Source organism: Pleurodeles waltl, chromosome 2_1, assembly GCF_031143425.1.
Source record: "Pleurodeles waltl isolate 20211129_DDA chromosome 2_1, aPleWal1.hap1.20221129, whole genome shotgun sequence".
In the NCBI taxonomy this organism is placed as follows: Eukaryota; Metazoa; Chordata; class Amphibia; order Caudata; family Salamandridae; genus Pleurodeles; species Pleurodeles waltl.
The window spans coordinates 537,953,951-537,977,104 of NC_090438.1; the positions used below are offsets into that span (position 1 = coordinate 537,953,951).

The following is a 23,154-nucleotide window of genomic DNA, read 5'->3' on the forward strand; positions in this document are numbered from 1 at the left end:
ACCTGATCTTCCCCATTGAACCTTTGGTGGACAGAAGAAGGTTCCTTCAATCCTTCGAGCACTAAGCACTACATTCTACCTTTCCTTTCCTTCATGAGGAGGTGCATTCAGAGATTGTATACCCATTGGAAGAACTCAAAATTCTGCTGAAACGTATTTTACTAGAATACTGTGCCCTAAATTTCTGTTACAAAAATGTCACCTGAGTAGAGTCAATATTAGAATATTGACACTCCAGTGGAGTGATATGTTTCCAAAGAATGTTTAGGGCACAATATTTATGTCAGATGATATTTCTCTCATCAATATCGTGACATACAGCTCCACCAAGGTAACCAGGTGTGGTATCTCTAATTGGAACACGTATTGTATACGGTTCTAGCAGCCAGCTTCATTGAATGAAGTGTGCATCAGGCAATTCCACTTAGAGTAATTTAGTTAATGAAACACATTTGCACCAAGCACAGTTTACATGGCCCAGTTGTTTGGATATGAAAGCAGCCCCTGATGAAAGTCCCTGGGTACCTGCGCTGTTCACCCGCACTGCAGTGTCTATAAATAGCAACGTGCTTTCCAAAAGAAACGCTAAGAAGGTTGCTTAGTGCTCACAAAGTTGTTTAATTTCATCTGCAAGTTTCAGGCACCTCAGGATACGCCATTTTTCTGCTGCCAGTTCTTCTCTGGATACCTGGCCCATAAGTTTCTTAGCAAATAGATTCTGGTCCTGCATGAAGATCCCGACTGCGGCCCTGGGTGCATCAGGAAGCGTTTCCAAGGTTCCTGACTTAAAGCAGAAGTTGATTTGTTTTCCACGTTTCATTCCAGGAGCTCTTTCTTCAATCCATGTCAATGGCCTGTAAATAGAAAGTAGGAAGGAAGGGGTATGCCAAAAAATAAGAAAGGGAGAAATCGACAGTCAGATGGAGGGTATTTACTATCACACGAAACTTAAGAACAATCATGCGTAAGAGAATGATAGTGCAAAATACAGTTGTTGTGACCATAAGTGCATATCAAACATTTTCTTGGTTTAAACACGCCCTCTTTCTCAACACCTGTGTCGATATTTCCATTCGTGTTAACCATACCAGTTTAGGTGGTAGACTACCACATTTGCAGCAGCATTCCCATGTCTCATTTCATGATTTATCCAACTGCTTTCATAGAAGATGCAGAATGAACCTGTAAAGTGGTGAAAACCAGCCCATGAGTCATAGAATGGCTAGTCAATTACACTGATATGTAGACGCACCTCGAACTTTAGTTACTCGTCAAATTGATTTGCACTTGCAGTTTAGGTGTTGAGCTACGCTTTTGAAATTGGTACAACAATTCTGCCTGGTATTATCAACTTTTTTAAATTTGTGTTTTGACGCTATACTCTTTCTGGTGATTTTTATGTCTGCCTTTTCCCAAATCCATGGCCTGTTGTGGCGAGAATTTTTCAGCCAGCTTGGTTGTTCTATGGACTAAAGACGTTTTGCACAACCTGCGAGCTAATCAAAATGGCGTATGTCATAATGTACTATGAAAATAGGGCTGATGTGGGGACTCGCACTGAGCGCACAGAAGGCAAGCCTGTTTGTTCCCATTCACACCCGAATGGTGCCAGGGGCCAAAAGATCTGCCAGAACTTCAGCCGCCATCTTCAGTACTCGGCTAATACTCTCTTTTCTCTACACCTGAATATGGTTGCCTATTGCCTACATACTATCAAGTTTGGCAGGACACATGTTAATTTTGCAAGTATGTGTAAGCATGTGCCAAAAATGGATACAATCAAACGCAAAATTTGAGAACGCCCCTTTCATCAACATATAACGCAAGAAGAGACAGGTGGTCGAGTCCGCCTTGGTGGCATTGTTCCTACCAGGGTGGGAAGCAGGACCAAAGGATGAAGCATGACACTATCAGGTGTGAGGCTTCTACTTCCATGAATGGAAATGACCCAAGCATAGCCGTGTAAGAATAGGAATTAACCTCAATTGGAAACCCTGTGTGAGGGAGCCATAAAGGAGGTTTCCAAATAGGAGCAGTCATATTTTTGTGTTGTACATCTAAAAATGGATACTCCAGTTTTAAGGAGTCCCACTGGGCAAACTGAACACATATTTCGTCTGTTCAATTTTAGTTTTAATTGCCATTCACTTGTTAGACACAAACTTGAAATTTTTGACTACATTCTTGATTTTAAGCCTTATGACTTATTCCTTACTGAAACTTGGCTTGATAAGAACTTGCCGTCAGGCCTTGCCATTTGCTTCCTAAAGGGTTTCACATTGTCAGACAGGACTGCGTGGAATGTCATGCCATCATTTTCAAAGCTGAAATATCTTGTGTGATGGCAAACCTTGAGTCACCAGACTGTGAAAGTATTATTTATTTGATTGGTTTCACCATAAATCTATCATTTTCTGGAACCCTCACTTACCGTCTGCAGGGAGCGGCATGCTAAATCCTTTCAATCGTTCCCAAAGTGATTGACAAGGCCTCCTTAATAAAAATTGAAAATTAAGACACACTAGTACTAATCGCTAACATGAGAATGAACTGCTAGACCCCAAACTGTTTTTGATTAAATGTTTAAAAGCATGGTCTGAATTCTGCCTAACCCGTGCTGGCACCATTTTTTAAAATGTTCCTTCTATAACCCTTTCTTGACTTGTGAACTGGCACATACTATTCTTTGAACAATAGTACGACTATTGCTTATATCCTTATTCACCTACTAAACTGCCTTGGAATGCACTGACATGTATTTAGAAAAGGACATTGCTTTAAAGTGGAAACATTAACATTAGTTAAATGGTGGGAATAGAGTGGGTGTTACACGTATGCATGCAAAATTGTTAGAACTAGAAGTGTATGAGAATGAAAGGGAATGTATCCAAACCTTGCCATTAAAAAAGACAATGTATGGGCCACTGTAACAACATCTCCTGAATATCTTTACATTGTAAAAAAAGGTATCAATCAATTAATTATAAGAGGTGTCCTAGGGAAAGCATTGTGAGGATCCAGACGCAGAGACTAGAGAACACAAGGCTATGCTGAGACCATTGGAGAAAGATTGAGAGACAACCACTGTGCCCCTTGAGCCACTGTTCTTTTACTGGTTCTTTTGCTGGAGCTGAGAGCTATAGGTGATTATGTAGCCTAATGAACTACAGAAAGGTTGAGAATATTAGAGATAGATCATACTGAATAGACTGCATTAGTCTAGGGAAATAGAATTGAGTATAGATAACACCATGAGAGTTTTCCAGTTACTGAGTTATTAGATACAGCAGAGTTATTCATTCTGCTGCAGAGATCGCATTTGGTCTTAGAGAGAGTTGATAAACTGTTTCAGTATAGTACAATAGCTGTAAACACATAAGAAAGATACCCATGAAAATCTTATGTAATGTAACAGACTGAACATTCTTTTAAACTTTCACAGACTGAGAAACAGTGTTATTTAGACATACTAAATGTTGTGGGATGCAGACAGATAGAGTAGGGACAGATTTGGGACACTCTTCATGAGTGCTTCTGTAACTTGATATTTTTGATTAATAAATCATACTAAATCTTTTGAGAATAAATATTTCAAAATGATTAAAACTCTATTTATTGACTCTAAGAACCGAATGTGCTAAGTAATTGGTTGTTGTTGCATCATTGTAGTTGCTTTTGCCACTCTTAGACACAAGTCCATATCTAGGGTCCAGATACAAAGATATTAAAAAGGGCTGGAGCACCCACCACTATCATGGCTTTTATACTAAAATTCGATAATTGTATTGTACATGGTGATCTTAACCTTCATCCTGAAGATGACAAGCATGCCCCTACTGAAATCATCATCAAAGATCTTTATTCTCTTCAGCTGACTCAGCTGGTCAAGGACCCCACTCATTGTGCTAGCCATACCCTTAATGCAGTCTTTTTGAATATCTCAGGACTGGTGGCTGCCCCAACCTTGCCCCTGATGTGATCCGATCATTATGCTATCCCTTTACGCATACAACCAATACATTCTCTTCCCCCTAAACCTAGCTTACTGCACCTATCTAGACTCGGCACAAGCTTGAGAAGGAGGCCTTTTGCAATTCCCTATGTGCATCAAAATCCGCACTGTGTTCTCATATTGAAGAGTGAATTAAGATAGCACACTACTGGTTGAGCTCTGCATTAGATGAATTCCAATGAAAAATACACTCAAGACTAAGATCAAAAAAGATATAAAGCTCTAGAACGGGCTTGGTGCAATAATTACGACTTGACTGCCAAAATGATTTCTTCCACTGCCATTATAATATATCAGAAACATCTCATATTCATCCGACAGAATTGAATTGGCCTAAAATTTGACCAAGGAAATCTTTTCCCCAGTGAAGTCTCTGATGGATCGTTCCCTAAAAGCTCTAATGGTTATTCTATCAGAGGATCGCCGCCAGGAGTTGGTTGATTATGTTTCTAAGAAAATTGCTGAGATTTATGCTACCTTTCCGGCAATTGTCCGGAGTTCTGTGGCTTCATCCTTAAGGGTGCAAGGGAAGACAGAGGGCCCAACTCTAAAGGCATTCAATCTGATCATGTTCCAATACTTTTCAAAGCTTGATTCATAATTTCAACTCTGGTTCCCCAGGAACACGGGTGTAACAGTTTCCAGAAGAAGGTTTTCCATGTAAAGGGATAGTAGAAGCAGTGCTAGGGATTTATGCTACTTTTCTGGCAATTGTCCAGGGTTCTGTGACTTCATCCTTAAGGGTGCAAGGGAAGGCAGAAGACCCAACTCTAACGACCTTCAATCTGATCATGTTTGAACACTTTTCAAAGCTTGATTAATAATTTCAACTCTGGTTCCCCAGGAACACGGGTGTAACAGTCTCCAGAAGAAGGTTTTCCATGCAAAGGGAGAGTAGAAGCAGTGTTAGAGAAAGGAAAGTGTGAACATGAGGGATGCAGGATTGGGTATAAGAAGGTCAGGGACCCCGCTGAGCTCGGGACAAGCTTGGGCTAAGTAAAATGGTTGTTTGGTTTCCGAAGGGTTAAGGAAAGTCAAGATAAATGTTTTTTCAAATATACAAGAGAGTACCTGGCAGCCAGGAGCAAGAACAGGATAGAAGAAATGAAGATGAGAATATATCACTGTTTGTTTTTGTAATAATATCGTAAATATATAAATATATGTGTAGTACATATGAGGAAAAAAAATCAAATACATGATTAAAGGTAATATAGTACTAACACAGTGATAAATGAGGGCCTATGAATATATGCATTTTGTATCATTTACAATCACTGGATGGTCATGAACAGAAAGACATACAAAACAGAGAAGCATCACACTACAGGTTGGGCAGTTAGATGCTTTGAAAAATGTTGCAACTATATACGGTTCATGATTGCGATCTAGTGGTAAACACTATATTGTAAAATGGAGGTTTACGATCCTTCCTCCTTGTTATTTTGTATTGAGTGTGCAGTCTGTAATTCAGACTGATTGTGGTGATTGTAAACACCAAAAACAGGTTTAAACGAAGAATCACATCAGCCAACAACAACACAGTGTTCAAACACAATGTATCCTTGAGTTCAGGAGGAAAACAATGCAGATGAGAAGATTAACGTATCTCCCAGTTTACAGTTAATGGTGACTAGCCCTTACACATCACGATGTCTTGAAACCAGTGGGTCCTAAAGACTGCCAGTGAGTAGATCCACACTCAGAAGAGACCAACTGAGATTATAAAGGGGGAATATAGACCGCAGCTTCATCTTTGGGGATAAATGGTCTGGCAGCCCAAAGTGCATACACTGGCATCATTCAGGCCTTTGCTTCACTGGCTACAGGCTACAGGGCAGGCCTACCAGATGCAGGACCTCTACACATAAAGGTGATGATAAGGGAGTAAAAACAATAAAAGGATGCGCAGGATTGATTATGCTCACCAGTCAAAGTCATAGCTCAGCTGACCTGCACTTAACTATGTCGGTTTCTTGAGGCATGCTTTTTCTGGCTTATGATGAGGAAGGATAGAGTGTCTTGTCCACGTCTGACTCACTCTGTTGTCCGGGACTTCCACACCATTAGATTGTAGTAGCAGGCAGGACGGAAGAGCTTTAATAGAACCGTCAAGCTTTTTTCCAAGCCCATTCTGTTGCTTAGGGCTCAGGGCTTAGACAGGAAAATGAGAGAAAACATCCAGTGTTTCTTTCCCACTCATGTGATGATTGCTGTCCATAGTAATGAGCATCCCCCTTATAGAAACACTAATCACTTCCACTGCCGAAAAATAACCTGGAACAGAATTCCTGCCCGCCTTTTCAGAGTCCCTGTACTCTCTCATATAAACTGCAGCTTTCATGTAGCTCTATTTGATAACAAGCATGCACTATCACCCAAATCCTTAGCATCACTACCTACTTCCTCCACTAGATCTTCCAAAGAAGTCAGCACTCCAAAATGTGAGACGGCACTCTAATATATGGTGGAAAATGGAACACAGTAAAAAACATTCCCTACCATCAACTTTGAAGTTGTTGATAAGTTTGCACAGGGTTCATCTTTTACGACCACCTTGGCCATACATAACGTGCTCCTAGTTTTCAGGAGGGGGGTGCCAGAAATTGTTTCTCATATGCAGTCTCTTAACAAGTTCATCGTATTGCCTGAAAATTCTACTACTCCCAATTACTTTGCTGCAGTGGCTGCTGGCAGCTTTAGGAGGGAGGGGGGCGGACGGGAAGCACACACACACACACTCATTCTTTCACACACAGACACGCACGCATGCAATCCATTAACAACACTCATACCATTCAAACATGCACGCACCAAACATTCATTTTAAAACATCACACACACTCATTCTTTCACACACGCACGCACGCACGCACATCCATCCATTAACACTCATAACATTCAAACATGCATGCATGCACCAAACATTCATTTTAAAAGATCACACACACTTATTCTTTCAAAACACACACACACCCGCACATCCATTAACAACACTCATAACACTCAAACATGCACGCGCGCACCAAACATTCAATTTCAAACATCACACACATACACACACACACTCAATTTCAGCCTCCAGGTCCCAGGAGGGTTGGGACTGCTGCCTTCCCTCATTGGCTGACCTTAGGTCAGCCAATGAGGGAAGGCAGCAGTCCCAGCCTCATCACAGAGTGGGATGGGGTCAGTGAGACTGCTGACCCCACCCCACTCTGTGAGGAAGTGTCACTGATTGACACTCACCCTGGGCGCTTCAGGGCTTAAACCTGAACCCCCCTTGGCGAGTGTCAGTGGGTGATGTTTTCCTCGTCACCCAGGGGAGGGCCTCGAGGCACCTTTGCTGAGCCGAGGAGGTCACGCCCATAGGAGCTGTGACCTCCTCAGCCCAGCAAAGTTCAGCTCAGGCAGCCAGGAGTCTGCGCAAATCGTGCATGGCTCACTCCTGGCTGTCTGAGCTGAAAATGAAGAGTGTCTGTCAGGCGGGCCTTTGTTCAGCCTGACAGACACTCTTCATGAGGGGCAAAAGGTGGGGGGGGTGGCCCCTCTGCCCTAAAGGACGGGCCGCCACTGCTTTGCTGCATCTCACTTACAGCTGAATCAACTATTTATTAATTTAGCATCATGTTCAGTGTACATGCGTTCCTTATTCAATATTTTAAACAAATTATATGGTGCATTACTGGTAATATGTGACATGTTCAGTCAATCTAGGCTTCCTGGTTCAATTTTGATTGTTTATAAAATAGATATTTACACAATAACGTAAATCATATTTAATTTTTTTTCTGATCCTGATATAGTTTGGGTAGCAGGGCCCAAATTTACTAAACTTCCATGCAAAGGAAGGAAGCAAACTTGTGCTATATTAATTGAATTATTGGCACATTTCTGCTCTCTCATTGTACTGGTACACTTGTGGCAGCCTGGAATCTATGCAGACACCCTTGCATCATGGATTAAGGGTGGCTCAGTTGAGGTCAGAATAGGTTTTGTGAAGGAAGAATCCCGCACTGTACTAAAAACTATTCTTAGAGTCTGGAAGAAAAGTTCTCTTTTTACATGATCATTACCTTTTTCTTTGGACTGATGCTGTTGATTTTTGGACTCTGCTCACTACGACCCTGCAAAACAAGCACTAGTGCATGTGCTCTGACCCCTAAAAACATGTCAAAATTGGTTAAAATTCTTGATTGGTATATTTAATTTACATACAAGTCCCTATTATATGGTATCCCGTGTCCCCTGGGCCTGTATGTTAAATGTCACTAGTGGACTGCAGCACTTATTGTGACCATGTAAAACATGTCTTTGGCCTGCCACAGCAGCTAAGCTTGATAGTTTTCAAACTGCTATTTCGACCTGCCAAAATCACACTTTTGTCAGCCTAAACCTTATTTGAAATAGTAGCAAGTCGCCCCAAGTAGGCTTTATTTGCCCTCTGGTGGGTATTTAAAAGTAGGAAACAAACATTTCATGTTTTTACATGTCCCTACAGTGAAAAGGCCTTAAACCTGTTTTTTTACTGTAGCCACTTAAAACACTGGGTCACTTTATTACACTTAACAAATCTAACTTCAGATTACCACTAGCTAGAAAACACTTCAAACATTCGTTGTTATAGTTAAACAAATTCTAATGTATTGCTAAATTAGAGTTATGTATATTTCAGAAATGGTGACTTTAGAAAGTCATTATTTTTCTGCCTAAAGCCTCGCAGAGTTAATTCCCTAACTGTCACCTGGCAGCCGGCTTGCTCCCAGCAAGGAGGTGTGAATGACTCCCAGGAAAGGGAACAAAAGGGTCTTGGGTGATAGGAGTTGTAGCCTCTTTTGATGTGGGATGTGCACACCAACTGCACAAGCTTTGACGGGGCAATCCATCACAGGCCGATGTAACTCACATCTGTGTGTGCTATTTTCATTGTTCAGGTAGTCAAGAAGGCACCATTCCCGGGTGAGGGAAATCCTGTTTCAGAACTGATTTGCAGGGGGAGTTTTTCATTTCCCTGTACACACGTCAGGGGTATGCCCAGAGTTCTGCCCAGGGGAAGAAAGGTTCTGCCATGTAGGAGTTTTGGAGAACAGTGCACTGTGGGATTGTTTTGGGCCAAAACCCCAGAAAGTAATATCAAAGTGAGTCGAGTTGCTCCATGGAACATTTTCCCTATTGTTCAGGTAGTCTCCCCTACCCACAAGCTAGTGCTAGGCATAAATCTGGCACCCGTGGCTACCTTCTTCAGAAAACGTCTGGACCTGTGAAAGATAGAAGAAGGATTGCACCTGCTGCTGAACCTGGGGAGAGAAACTGCAAGGGCTTTACCTGCTCCTGGTTGTACCCAGGACAGAAAAGTAGATTCTAAGGGCCAGATGGCTGACATCCTGTTAATCTACAGGGCAAAAAGGGGGCAAGAAGCCTACATTCCAAAAGCCCAGATAACTAGTTCCAATTGGATTTGCCTTGGACCCTACTTGTGGCTTCTCAGACGGTAAGCCCTAACCCTAAATGGTGCCCAAAAGGTCCTGAACCATTGGCTGGTGTTACAGTGCACTCCAGTGGCCATAAGACCTGCAAAACGGGATGCTTAGAAACTCTTTCAGAACTTTTTCTCCAGAGAAGTAGTGGTGAACAGGACTGACTTCAAAGCTGTAGCTGCTGACATTGAATCACCGGTCAGATTCAACTCACCAATTTTTCCCCACTGAAAGAATTTCGACTCCCTGAAAAGTTTTTAAGTACAAACGTAAAGGGACTCGACGGAGGCTGAAATCAAATACAGGGAGTGCAGAATTATTAGGCAAATGAGTATTTTGACCACATCATCCTCTTTATGCATGTTGTCTTACTCCAAGCTGTATAGGCTCGAAAGCCTACTACCAATTAAGCATATTAGGTGATGTGCATCTCTGTAATGAGAAGGGGTGTGGTCTAATGACATCAACACCCTATATCAGGTGTGCATAATTATTAGGCAACTTCCTTTCCTTTGGCAAAATGGGTCAAAAGAAGGACTTGACAGGCTCAGAAAAGTCAAAAATAGTGAGATATCTTGCAGAGGGATGCAGCACTCTTAAAATTGCAAAGCTTCTGAAGCGTGATTATCGAACAATCAAGCGTTTCATTCAAAATAGTCAACAGGGTCGCAAGAAGCGTGTGGAAAAACCAAGGCGCAAAATAACTGCCCATGAACTGAGAAAAGTCAAGCGTGCAGCTGCCACGATGCCACTTGCCACCAGTTTGGCCATATTTCAGAGCTGCAACATCACTGGAGTGCCCAAAAGCACAAGGTGTGCAATACTCAGAGACATGGCCAAGGTAAGAAAGGCTGAAAGACGACCACCACGGAACAAGACACACAAGCTGAAACGTCAAGACTGGGCCAAGAAATATCTCAAGACTGATTTTTCTTAGGTTTTATGGACTGATGAAATGAGAGTGAGTCTTGATGGGCCAGATGGATGGGCCCGTGGCTGGATTGGTAAAGGGCAGAGAGCTCCAGTCCGACTCAGACGCCAGCAAGGTGGAGGTGGAGTACTGGTTTGGGCTGGTATCATCAAAGATGAGCTTGTGGGGCCTTTTCGGATTGAGGATGGAGTCAAGCTCAACTCCCAGTCCTACTGCCAGTTCCTGGAAGACACCTTCTTCAAGCAGTGGTACAGGAAGAAGTCTGCATCCTTCAAGAAAAACATGATTTTCATGCAGGACAATGCTCCATCACACGCGTCCAAGTACTCCACAGCGTGGCTGGCAAGAAAGGGTATAAAAGAAGGAAATATAATGACATGGCCTCCTTGTTCACTTGATCTGAACCCCATTGAGAACCTGTGGTCCATCATCAAATGTGAGATTTACAAGGAGGGAAAACAGTACACCTCTCTGAACAGTGTCTGGGAGGATGTGGTTGCTGCTGCACGCAATGTTGATGGTGAACAGATCAAAACACTGACAGAATCCATGGATGGCAGGCTTTTGAGTGTCCTTGCAAAGAAAGGTGGCTATATTGGTCACTGATTTGTTTTTGTTTTGTTTTTGAATGTCAGAAATGTATATTTGTGAATGTTGAGATGTTATATTGGTTTCACTGGTAATAATAAATAATTGAAATGGGTATATATTTGTTTTTTGTTAAGTTGCCTAATAATTATGCACAGTAATAGTCACCTGCACACACAGATATCCCCCTAACATAGCTAAAACTAAAAAAAAACTAAAAACTACTTCCAAAAATATTCAGCTTTGATATTAATGAGTTTTTTGGGTTCATTGAGAACATGGTTGTTGTTCAATAATAAAATGAATCCTCAAAAATACAACTTGCCTAATAATTCTGCACTCCCTGTATCATCTGACTGACAAATCAGAACGTCGCTCGCTCAGAGCTTTTCACAGCTAATGTTGGCTATGCCAAGTTTCCTGCCGGAGAGGAGGCTCCCACTGAGGATATCGTCACTTTATTAGGCCACCATCGCCAAGCAGTCTTTTGAACGCAGCCAGCTGCTCGATCCACCAATGATCAGTCAACAAGGGCATTTCTACAGATAATCTTGAGTCAGTAAGAAAGTAAGGATTACACTGGGACAAACCTGATCTCTGTACCCGACTGGCAGTAGATCACAGTTGACTTTATTTTTTTTAAAGGAAATGGTCTGGTGTGACTGGATAACAGAAAATAGTGCTAGGCTATTTTAGGCATTATTTTGACTTAAAGTTTCTAAGGGCCAGATTTAGCAACTTCCCAAATTGCGACTTGCAATTTGCGAGTCCCTGCGACTCGCAAATTGCAAGTCGCAATTTGGGATGCAGAAAGGTGTCTCAGACACCTTCTGCGAGTCGCTATGGGGTCGCAAAGACCCACCTCATTAATATTAATGATGTGGGTCGCAATTTGCGACCCCATAGCGAGTCAGGGCACTCACGGGGATGGAGGCCTGCTGGGAACAGCAGACCTCCATGTCCGTGACTGCTTTTAAATAAAGCAGTTTTTTTTTTCAAAGTGCAACCCGTTTTCCTTAAAGGAAAACGAGCTGCACTTTGAAAAATAAACGGAAACCTTTTGTTTCAGTATTTTTCAGGGCAGGTAGTGGTCCATTGGACTACTGCCTGCTCTGAAAAATTGTTTTTTGGTCCAGTCACAAAGGGGAAGGGGTCCCATGGGGACCCCTTCCCGTTTGCGACTGGGTTACCATCCACTTCAAGTGGATGGTAACTGCGAGTCCATTTGCGACCGCTTTTGCGGTCGCAAATGGAATTGCATACCAGTGCGACTCGCAAATAGGAAGGGAACACCACTTCCTATTTGCGACTCGGAAATGCATTTTGCAAGTCGGTTCCAACTCGCAAAATGCATTTCTACATACCAGATGGGCTTTAGCGACTCGCAAACTGCGTTTTTCGCCGTTTGCGAGTCGTTAAAGCTTTCCTACATCTGGCCCTAAAAGTCATATTTCAATTTCCCTACATGCAATTTTTGTTACTGTGGTCTCTATTGTTTCACTACATTTTACTCTAATTAATAAACTAGGATGGGATTTTTAATATGTTGTGCTTTACACATTTCTGCTAAAATAAGCCTGTATGCTCTATACTACAGCTACCAAGGGATGGGCCAGATTTAAATTATTGAGACCTATCTGGACCTGGTACAGAACTGTGACATTATTACTTTGTGAGGATTCACATCGCCTCCAACTAACAATACACATTCTCATAGAGGAGTATTCCTTTTAGCATGTGTGGTGCAGAATGCAGCACACAGGCAAACAGGAAGTAAGAAGGAGAAATAAAGATATTTTCCCTTGTTACGTCAGCCTAGTGTTGGGGGGCACCATTTTGCTGCTAACCTCCGTTTAATGACTTTAATAAATATAGGTTTGCGTCAAAATACATGGGTGGATGTTTGAGAACATCCATGCGCCACTAATGTAACCCCTCCCCGTCACAAGGTAATGCAAGGCAGCACTATGATCTATCTAGAGTTACTTTTCCTTTTTACAAAGTCACACAAATCTGGCTTTGGTTGGTTTTGTAATTTGGGCCTGTGCAAAAAAAGTGGCGTAACCCCTGATGCAAAATCCTAGTAAATCTGGGCCCCTATCTCATACATTGCTGTCTGGAACCAAAACCATTGACTGGGACCAGGATATGAAGTATTTAAATGTGCTGGTGTCATGCACCACCTGCATAAAATGTATTATGCACATTTCAATTTGCTATATATAGGTGGAGTATGTGTTTGTAATGCTGATTTTCTGCCTAGTATTTGCAGGTATTGTCTATTTCAGGTGTCTTTTACACTTCTCCACATACTATAATGATGCTTCAGTGTTAAAAGGGGGTATGGAAAGTAAAGATATAGGCCCTTTTTAGCAAAAATAATTTTACACATGTATATTAACTCACCTGTAAATGTACTCTTGCGCCTAGTTGTAAATCTACACCTTTGTGTTATTCACCGTTTCTGAATGTATATTTACACCTAAGTGTAGACTTACATGTCTCGATCCCTTGAAAACAGGGGATGGAGACATCAAAGTGTATATTTACAAGAGTACATTAACTATTACTAACTTTTCGAATATAGGAAGACAGCTCCACCATTGAAGAGGATATATCCTTATGGTAAATTAGAGGGGAAATAAAACAATGTATTATTAAATAAGTACATCTAAATATTTTTATGTAAAATAAAATGATACATTATTTTATAATAATTATTAATAACCTAGAACCAATAAAATATATTGCTATATTATATTAAAATATATTCATTTATTTTATATTAATTTTAAAACGAAAAGTAAAAAAGTATACCCATTCAGCAAATACATATTTAATTAATATTTACTAAATGGAATCAAGTTTGTTGTTGAATCAATCTGTATTCATTTAAAATATGAGTAATTTAAAATTTATAATAAAGTTAAAAAGTTCAATTTAATTATTTTTAAAAGTCAATAATTAACTTTAAAAATGGTAAATTGTTCACATACTACAAGAGGACATTTGTAACTAGATCCCTTAATCCATGGCGCTGGCGGCTTGTGAACTATTTCTACAAAATCTTTTATGTCTCTGACTATGGAGTTTCCCAGTCAGCTGAGGCATCTAATGAAGAGGTCGTGAGTTGTGAGATTATTCACTCTCCTCTGGACTAATGGTTTATTTACATTGTGCAAATGATAATGGCAGACATGCTTCATACATTTGTTTCAGATCTGAACCTTTGTTTCAGATTCCTCAGTTATTCTACTTTTCAAATGTTAAATACCTACAGGGATGTGCACGATCAGTGTGAGTGGACAAGAGTTCGTTTTCTGCAGTAGGCCATGACAGTTATGTCAAACTAGCTCGGGAGACTTATGTGGAGCACCTTAGTGTCAAAGCTTGAGGTCTTTTGTTCTTCAAAAGCCAGGTTAAAGCCGAGAGAGACAGTGAACACAGACTATTCCATGGAGAGCCATTATTTATCAGTATATGTGAAGGACCTCTCAATAAATGTACTCAGTTGGGACTTTGCGCCTTACCTCTTCAAACCTGTGATGATTATGCCACCATCTGCTGGTGTTCTCTTTAGCCTTCCTAAAACTACTGGGCTGTTTGCTGGAGCAGATAAAAAGACCAATATCGGAGAGAGTGCGCTTTATACCTTGCTGCAGGAAATCTAGAGGAGGTGACTGGGCCAAATGCATATACTGTATCTTGGGAGTAAATCCCTATTGATTTATTTGATTCTCCCCATGAAAGATATCTCAAATTTGTCTAATATATTTAGGTATCTGTGTGTTTTTTCTAGAGGCCCAAGACTTTATGTCTGCACAATGTGGCATGTAAGATTGTTAGATCTATTTCCAAATATGTTATTTTGTGCTTGCCTCATGCGAAATCAGATATCACTGTGTTCTCGTGGTAGAGTATGCACAAAATTAGTGCTATTCAGATCACTTGAGTTTTTTAGTATCATTTAAAAGACAGATACTTATTGAAATAACACATGTTTCCCTGACAATATGTAGGATGGTAGTATAATTGTGTTTTATAAGGTGTATTATGTTTTCTGCTTAAACTGCCATGATAATTAGAAAGTAAGTAAAGGTAAGCCATATATTTTGGGTTCTCCCAGGTAGTCTGAGTGAAGATAAAGAAGAAGATGAGAGAACTGATGTAGCTTAGGTGCACAACACTCATTAGGCTAAAAAGCTCCACCCCCTCCCCCCAGTCTTGTGTCGTAGCCCGAGCTGCTGCACCTTCCAGGAAACACACAATTATTTAGCTGAAATGTACTGGGCTGTGATCCTGAGTACTATAGGGATGAGATTAGAGATATGGCGATAAAAACAATATATTCTGCAACTATTTTATTGGCCTTTTATCTTCCATTAGATGCATACAAATATACCAAACACACCTTAAATGAAAAATAAGTGCAAGTTAAAGTAATTAGTGGGAAATGATTTGTTGTAAGAAAACTCAGTTAGTTAATGTAATCAATATAGATGTCCTTGTGTTTAACCAGTCAGTCACACAACCGAATCCTGGTCGGTGCACATTATCCATCTGCACCGCACTATAAGTAAAATCACTGGATTTTCCGTCATCCAACGGCACAGAAAGTGACATCACTGGTTTTCCAACAAAACCTTCTTTAACAGAAGGAACAAAGCAAGGGGACTTCATTATCCACCACCCATCTGCAAAAGAAATGACATCACTGGTTTTGCATCAAAAACATATTTGAAAGAAGAAGCCAAGCAAAGAAACTTAATTTTCCATTTTCAATCTTCACATGAAGTAATATCTTTGGAATTTGCCATCACCCATCTGCACAGAAAGTGACATACCGACCTTCCTTATCTGTACTCCAATCCATTGTTCAGGGTCTCCCATTACCCTTCCTTAGCAAAAGGTGGATACAGGCAAGAACCAGGGAGTTAAACCATTGTTTCACTGGAACTAACAAGAAAGATAACATGTGCCTCACACTTCACCTCATATGTCCTGTCCCCACAATCACACCCAGATCAGGACAACCTATTCACTCACATAGCATTACCAGAACATATGGACCCAGTATCATACACATCCATAACTACCAGACACCCTCAAACTACAGAACACACATTTCAACTCATGATTATTAATATTCACTCTGCAGTACTCTGTGCACTAGATATCACAGACCTCACTTTTCAGAAGCTTGATGCCCTGTTCACCAAAGGAACATGGTTCAACTCCACTTTTTCACAACACCATTCCTCTTCCCATAGACTTTAGCATCCATTGTGTGGATCACACACAAGGCAAACGGAAGCTACGCTAAATCCTGATGACCTTGCCGACTAACAGCCAGTTACTCTCCAACCATTTATAGATCATTGAAAATGCAGTCTATGGTTACCTTCACGGTCATGTCAATGATTACGAACTCCTGGACGTCTATGACTCTCCCTTCAGATCTGGCAGCAGCATAGAGACCACTACCTTACACATCGTAGACAATGCCCTCCTGACCACAGATGAAGATGACCCCTGATTCCTGATATTGCTGTATCGCTCAGCTGCCTTTAACGCAGTCAACCATCACATTCTCATTTGTACCTTGAAGTCTCAAATGGAATTCAACTGCAAACCCCTTCACAGTTTTTCTTCCAACCTTCCCAACCCGAGGAGTACCACATGGTCCCATAATGTCTCCAGTTATCTTCAAGCCCAAGATGGCACTTGGCAACTCCAAGATAACAGAATCAAAATTCACCAATATGTTGATGATAAATAACTCTACTTGACATTCAACATTTCAAATACTGCCTATGAATCATCCAGGCTTAGCGGTCTACTGCCTGGTTGAAGCTCAACTCAGCCAAGACAGAATGCGTGTTTTTGCTATGAAAAACAAACAAGAACAGTGCTCAATGACTCAAACCTTAACATCTTTCACCCTCCAAATTTTAATGAATGGCAAGTCACTTGGATTCACCCTGGGCACCAACCTCATCCTCAGAGAGCACATTGCCCAAAAATAAGGATAGCCTGGTACCAGCTCTCTCTTATAAAGAGAGTGAAACTATTTCTATTAGAAAATAACTTCAGGACTGCTGTTCAAGCCCTCATGCTTCTGGATGGTGGTAACGCTCTACTCCATAGCGTCCCAGATTCCACACTGGCACTCTTTAAGGGCATCCTACACTCCCCAGTACTTTTCAAACAGGGTCTTTAAAAATATGACAATATCTCCCTGCCAACCAGATTAAATTTAATTGGCTCCTCTTCCTGGCCCACCCTATTTTCAAATCAAGCTGCATCACTTACAAGGCCATATTGATAAGCTCCTGTGCTTATTATGCAGACTCGCTCCCCCAACGCTGTGGTTCTTGGCTCCCATCACCTATCTGCACAGAAAGTGACATCACTGGTTTTCCACCAAAACTCTCTTTAAAAAAAGCAGCAAAGCAAGAGGACTTAATTTTTCACCATCCATCTGTACAGGAAGTGACATTTTCCACCCACCATACCCAGCGCTCCTCCCTCCATTTAGAACCTATTTAATGGCTAATGCAGTTCAGATGTGCAACGGTCGCGCACTGCAGGCCTGCTACTGGCAGGCAAAAAGCAAGCCTGTCTGTGCCCGTAAGCATCTGGACAGTGCCCAGTGCCAGGATCTCTGGTACTCCCCATACCCACCAATACACTACATCTCTCGTCTGTGCTCTTATCCCCGCATGCTGCTCGCTGCACTGCTGTCATACTGCACCACAGAACACAGAAGAAGCATTCACAATCACCTCATGCACTCTTCCACACCCTACGCTCACCACTCACACACCAAGAGCACCCCGTTCATGCTCACACAGACCAAACACCACCCAAAAAGAACAAAAGACTCACATGCATTTGCGGCACTGGCTTGCTCACCAAACATGCCAGGGAGATATGGGGCCTACTGCACAACCACGTTCTGGTTCTTTCTCACAGAAACCTGGCTCAGGCAACGGCCACCCCTACCGCCATCCCTGCTGGTTACAACATCGTTAAGCAAGACGATCAACACTAGACGGGAGGTAAAGTCATCAGCATATTTAAAGATACTGTTAGACCAGACAGCCTTAGGGTGGTCGCCCCTAACATTTTGCCTGCCTCCCTCCACTTTTTGGATACGTTTGTGCTGGTTTTAGGACTCTGTGCACTTTACCACTGCTAACGAGTGCTAAAGTGCATATGCTCTCTCCCTTTAAACATGATGACATTGGATCATACCCAACTGGATTTTTTAATTTACTTATAAGTCTCTAGTAAAGTTCACTATATGTGCCCAGTTCCTATAGATTGAATGCTACTAGTGGGCCTGCAGCACTGATTGTGCCACCCACTTAAGTAGCCCCTTAACCATGTCTCAGGCCTACCATTCCAAGGCCTGTGTGTGCAGTTTCACTGCCAATTCGACTTGGCACTTAAAAGTATTTTCCTAGCCTAAAACTCCCCTTTTTCTACATATAAGTCACCCCTAAGGTAGGCCCTAGGTAACCCATAGAGCAGGGTGCTGTGTAGACAAAATGCAGGACATGCAACTGGGTAGTTTACATGTCCTGGTAGTGTAAAACTCCTAAATTCGTTTTTGCACTGCTGTGAGGCCTGCTCCTTTATATGCTAACATTAGGGCTACCCTCATATGCTGTTTGAGTGGTAGCTGCTGATATGAAAGGAGTAGGAAGGTCATATTTAGTATGGCCAGAATGGTGATATAAAATCCTGCTGACTGGTGAAGTTGGATTAAATATTAGTATTTTAGAGATGCCACTTTTAGAAAGTGATCATTTCTCTGCATTAAAATCCTTCTGTGCCTACAATCCACATCTGGCTAGGTTCAATTGACAGCTCCCTTGTGCATTCACTCAAACAAACCCCAAACACAGGATGATCAGCCTGACTTGCATACATCTGCATCTACATCTGCACACTGTCCTTTGACATGTAATTGTCAGGCTGGGCTGGGAAGGTAGAGGGCCTGACAATTACATGTCAAAGGACAGTGGCCTGCCCTCACACAAAGGACTGCCACACCCCCTACTGGGGCCCTGGCAGACAGGATTAAACTGAAAGGGGACAGTGTGCATTTCTAAGCCACTCTTTGATGTCTTCCCCACTTCAAAGGCACATTTGGGTATTCAAACAGGGCCTCTGCCCCTACCAACTCAGACACTTCCCAGAGAAGAGAACCAGAACCAGAACCTGCAACCTGCCAAGAAGGACTGACTTGCTGTCCAAAGGACTCACCTGACTGCTTTCTGTGAAGGCTGCTGCCTTGCTGTTGCCCTGCTGCCTTGCTGCTCTCTGGCTGTGCTGAGAAGCGCTCTCCAAGAACTTGGATAGAGCTTGCTTCCTGTTTCCTGAAGTCTCAGGAACAAAAAGACTTAGGGGGTTATTCTAACTTTGGAGGAGGTGTTAATCCGTCCCAAAAGTGACGGAAAAGTGACGGATTTACCACCAGCCGTATTACGAGTCCATTATATCCTATGGAACTCGTAATACGGCTGGTGGTATATCCGTCACTTTACCGTCACTTTTGGGACGGATTAACACTCCTCCAAAGTTAGAATAACCCCCTTAATTCCTGCAAGAAGAACTCCCTGTGCAGCAGAAATCAACGCATAGCCAGTAGAAAATGACGCACAGCCTGCATCCCAGTGAAAAATTCACTGCATGCCGAACCGGAACGACGCAGCCTGATTTCGCAAGTAGAAGATTGAGGCAGCCCCAGCATAGCGACCGGAAAATCTACGCACGGCCCACTGGATCGAAGCACAGCTGAGCCACAACGACACAGCCTGATTTCCTGAGAGGAATGAATGCAGCGCCTGCAGTGCAGTAGAAGTTTCCATGCAACACCCAACGGATCGACACAGCCCCTGTGACTTCATCCTGCCAGCGCCAGATTTCAACGCATCGTCCCCCGGGTGTTCGAAAACCCCGTAACCTGAAGAGGGTCCAAGACCGAACACCGGAAATCAACGCAAAGCCTTCCCTGCGTGAAAAATAAATGACGCATCAAAGTGTGCAGCCCAAGAAATTGACACACACTTTCATCTAGAAGACCATACTGTCCCAAACTCTGAGGCCCGTCTAGAAAACCTTACAAACCTTGGCTCCACACAGTATGTTACCCAAACTCAACTACATCGCTGGACACCTATTAGACCCAATTTTCTCCTCAGTCAGCAACATCACAATGAACAAGTCAGCAACAATGATCTGGACAGATCACTCCCTCGTCAAAACCCATACTACACCATCACAGGCCTACCACTTCAGGAACCACCTGCTGAAGCTGCAAAAGCATCTCAGAAAGGGAAAGAACTTCTGCCCTCTCCAAACACTGGCCTGAGCACACCAGTGACTTGCTGAAAGCCATCAAATACCTCACTGCATGCACTGACACCTTGGCTCCCTTCAAGCGCAATCCAAAGGCAAGAGCTCGACCACAGGCCAGCTGGTATATAGAGGAACTCAGACAGATAAAACACCATTGCGAGCAACTGAAGAGCACAAAAAATGAAGGCATCTTCAAATCAGCCCTAAGATGCTACCACCAGTATATATGGAGCACCTAACACACAGCTCCTGCAGATTACATTAATGCCAGCACTAACAGCAGCAAGGAAATATTTGCAATCATCAAAGATTTCACCACACCTCCTGCAACATTGCCCCCTGCATCACCCCCCACAAGACCTTTGAACAAGCTCTCGGAATTCTATAAAAAAAAATTCATTCTGACACACCTGGAAACATGGCACCATCATGCCCCTGCACAAAAAAACACCCACTGACCCTGCCACACATAGCAACTACAAACCCATCCCCCTCCTACCATACCCAGCAATGGTCTTATAGAAAAAGTTCAAATGATGCCTGAATGACCACCTTAGCAACCTACGGCTCATCGAAACCATGCAGTCTGGATTCAGCCCAACCATAAAGCACTCATTGCTGCCACAGATGACATTCACATGATCCTTGATGAAGAAGACACAGCATCCCTCATTCTTCTGGACTGTCTGCAGCATTTGACACAGTCTCACATGCCACTCTCAACTGGTCCCTTCATGAGATTGCCATTCAAGGATCCCTGCTCCACTGGATCTGCTCCTTCTTAACGGGTAGAACACAAACTGTCAGCCTGGAACCGTATCCCTTCGAAGCCTGCAAACTCATCACAGATTCCCACAAAGGTTTATTGCTCAGCCCCACCCTCTTCTCTTCAATACATATATGATCCCCCTAACAAATGTTACTAGCACAAACAACATCAACATCCTCGCCTATGCAGATGACATGCAACTCATACCCTCCCTCTCAGACAAGACCCCAACACAAGAAACAAATTCACTGCCTCTGTGACCGAAGTTGCTAACTGGATGATAGCCAAATATCTTAAGCTCAGCATGGCAAGACAGAAGTAGTGATCTTCATTAAGAGGACCTCACCATGGGACTCCAAAGGTTGAATGGCTGAACTCGGACCCACACCCATAGCCCAGGCCAGGAAACTCAGAATAATCATCAACAGTAAACTGGACATGACTGACCAAGTCAATGCCATCACTGCACCCTGCTTCCACACCCTGAAGATACTGATTAAGATATTCAAATGGCTCCCAAGCAACACAAGAAAAATGGTGAATCATGCTTTAGGCACCAGGAAGCTGGACTATGCGATTGCCCCCTATGCGAGGATCAGCAAGCAACTCACTAGAAGAATACAGACTATCCAGAACTCGCAGCCAGGAACATCCTCACCATATCTAAAAGAACTAAACTGGCTTCCAATACACAAACATGCTCAATTTAAATTCCTCACACAGAGATTCAAGGCACTCCACAAAGCAGGCCCCACCTACGTGAACAGTTGCATCTCCTTCTACTAACCATCCAGACATCTCTGCTCCACTGGACTCCTACTTGTCAACATCCCACACATAGACAGAACAGGATCAGGAAGACAAGCATTCTCTTACATCACTCCTAAAGCATGGAACAACCTTCCTCTCCATATCAGAACTTCCGCTTCTCTTCTTGAATTCCGCAAGAAGTTGCAGACCTGACTTTTCAACTAACCAACCTACTGCAGGCATGGCTAGACACACACACCTACCCAGTGCCAGGATATCCTCCCATGTGACAGTGCACTTAACAAATACACTTAACATAACACCCACAGGAGGACACCATCAGACTGCAGACCAAGAATTGTAAAAAAAAATGAAAGCGCAAGGCAAAAGTCCTCTTCTATCTATACATCATCAGCATATCCAACAGAACCATCTCAACACTGCCCCAATTAAGGCAACAGGAGAAGACCCACCTCTTTAGAAAACATTGCATCATAATGCATTAACCACAAGCCAGCTAACTCTTCTATCACTCATTGACTTAATGCTTGTCTTTGACCCTATACAGTGTTCCACTGAATTTTCAATATGTTTGCATTATTGAAATAACATAAACATACATACATCAAGTGCTATGAGGTCCTAGAATGCAACTGAAAGCACAGTGACTATGCAAGTCATTATTTTAAAATTGTGTTACATACAATATAAGATAGGCTGCCACAAAATGAGCAAAGAGATTTTGGATATGATGTACAAAATCGTTTTGCAGTTGCAAAGCCTGTAGTTTGCGAAATCACAGGGTTTACAACCTCAAAATGTTTCTTTAAATGTACTAAACCAGTTTAGCAATTTCGTAAAAGGTTTTCTGAATCACAAAATCGGTTCAGAAGAAACATAATGAATCTCTATTTGGAAGAGGCCTGTATACAGTGCCCCTTCTCAATAATGTTTCGTTATGGTGTGTATCCATTTTTTCACAATCAAATTCTGGTCACAAAACAATGAAAAATATTGACTCATAAGTTGGAGTGGTAAAAAATGATTTTGTTAATGAGTATACAATGGGACCACTGCCAACCCTCAAACAAACTTTTCTTTTTAAATGTAGCCTGTTTTCCTTGAAACAAAATGAGCTAGATTTAAAGAAAATGTACTTTATTTAAATGCAGTCACAGGCATGGTGGTCAGCTGACCACAACAGGCCACATCCATCCATCCCTCTAATGGCATCTAATCGTAATAAGTTGAAATTTGCAAC

General features: G+C 42.2%; 1 protein-coding gene across 1 annotated transcript in view; it reads right to left on the reverse strand.

Annotated features, from left to right (window-relative positions):
• Nucleotides 1-593: 593 nt before the first annotated feature.
• LOC138265988 (biliverdin reductase A-like) overlaps nt 594-23,154 on the reverse strand; it is a 140,662-nt gene continuing 118,101 nt past the window's right edge. Inside the window, exon 7 of the mRNA XM_069214241.1 lies at nt 594-854. Within this exon, the coding sequence (XP_069070342.1) occupies nt 599-854 (256 nt within the window). The 3' untranslated portion in view covers nt 594-598. The remainder of the gene's footprint in view (nt 855-23,154) is intronic.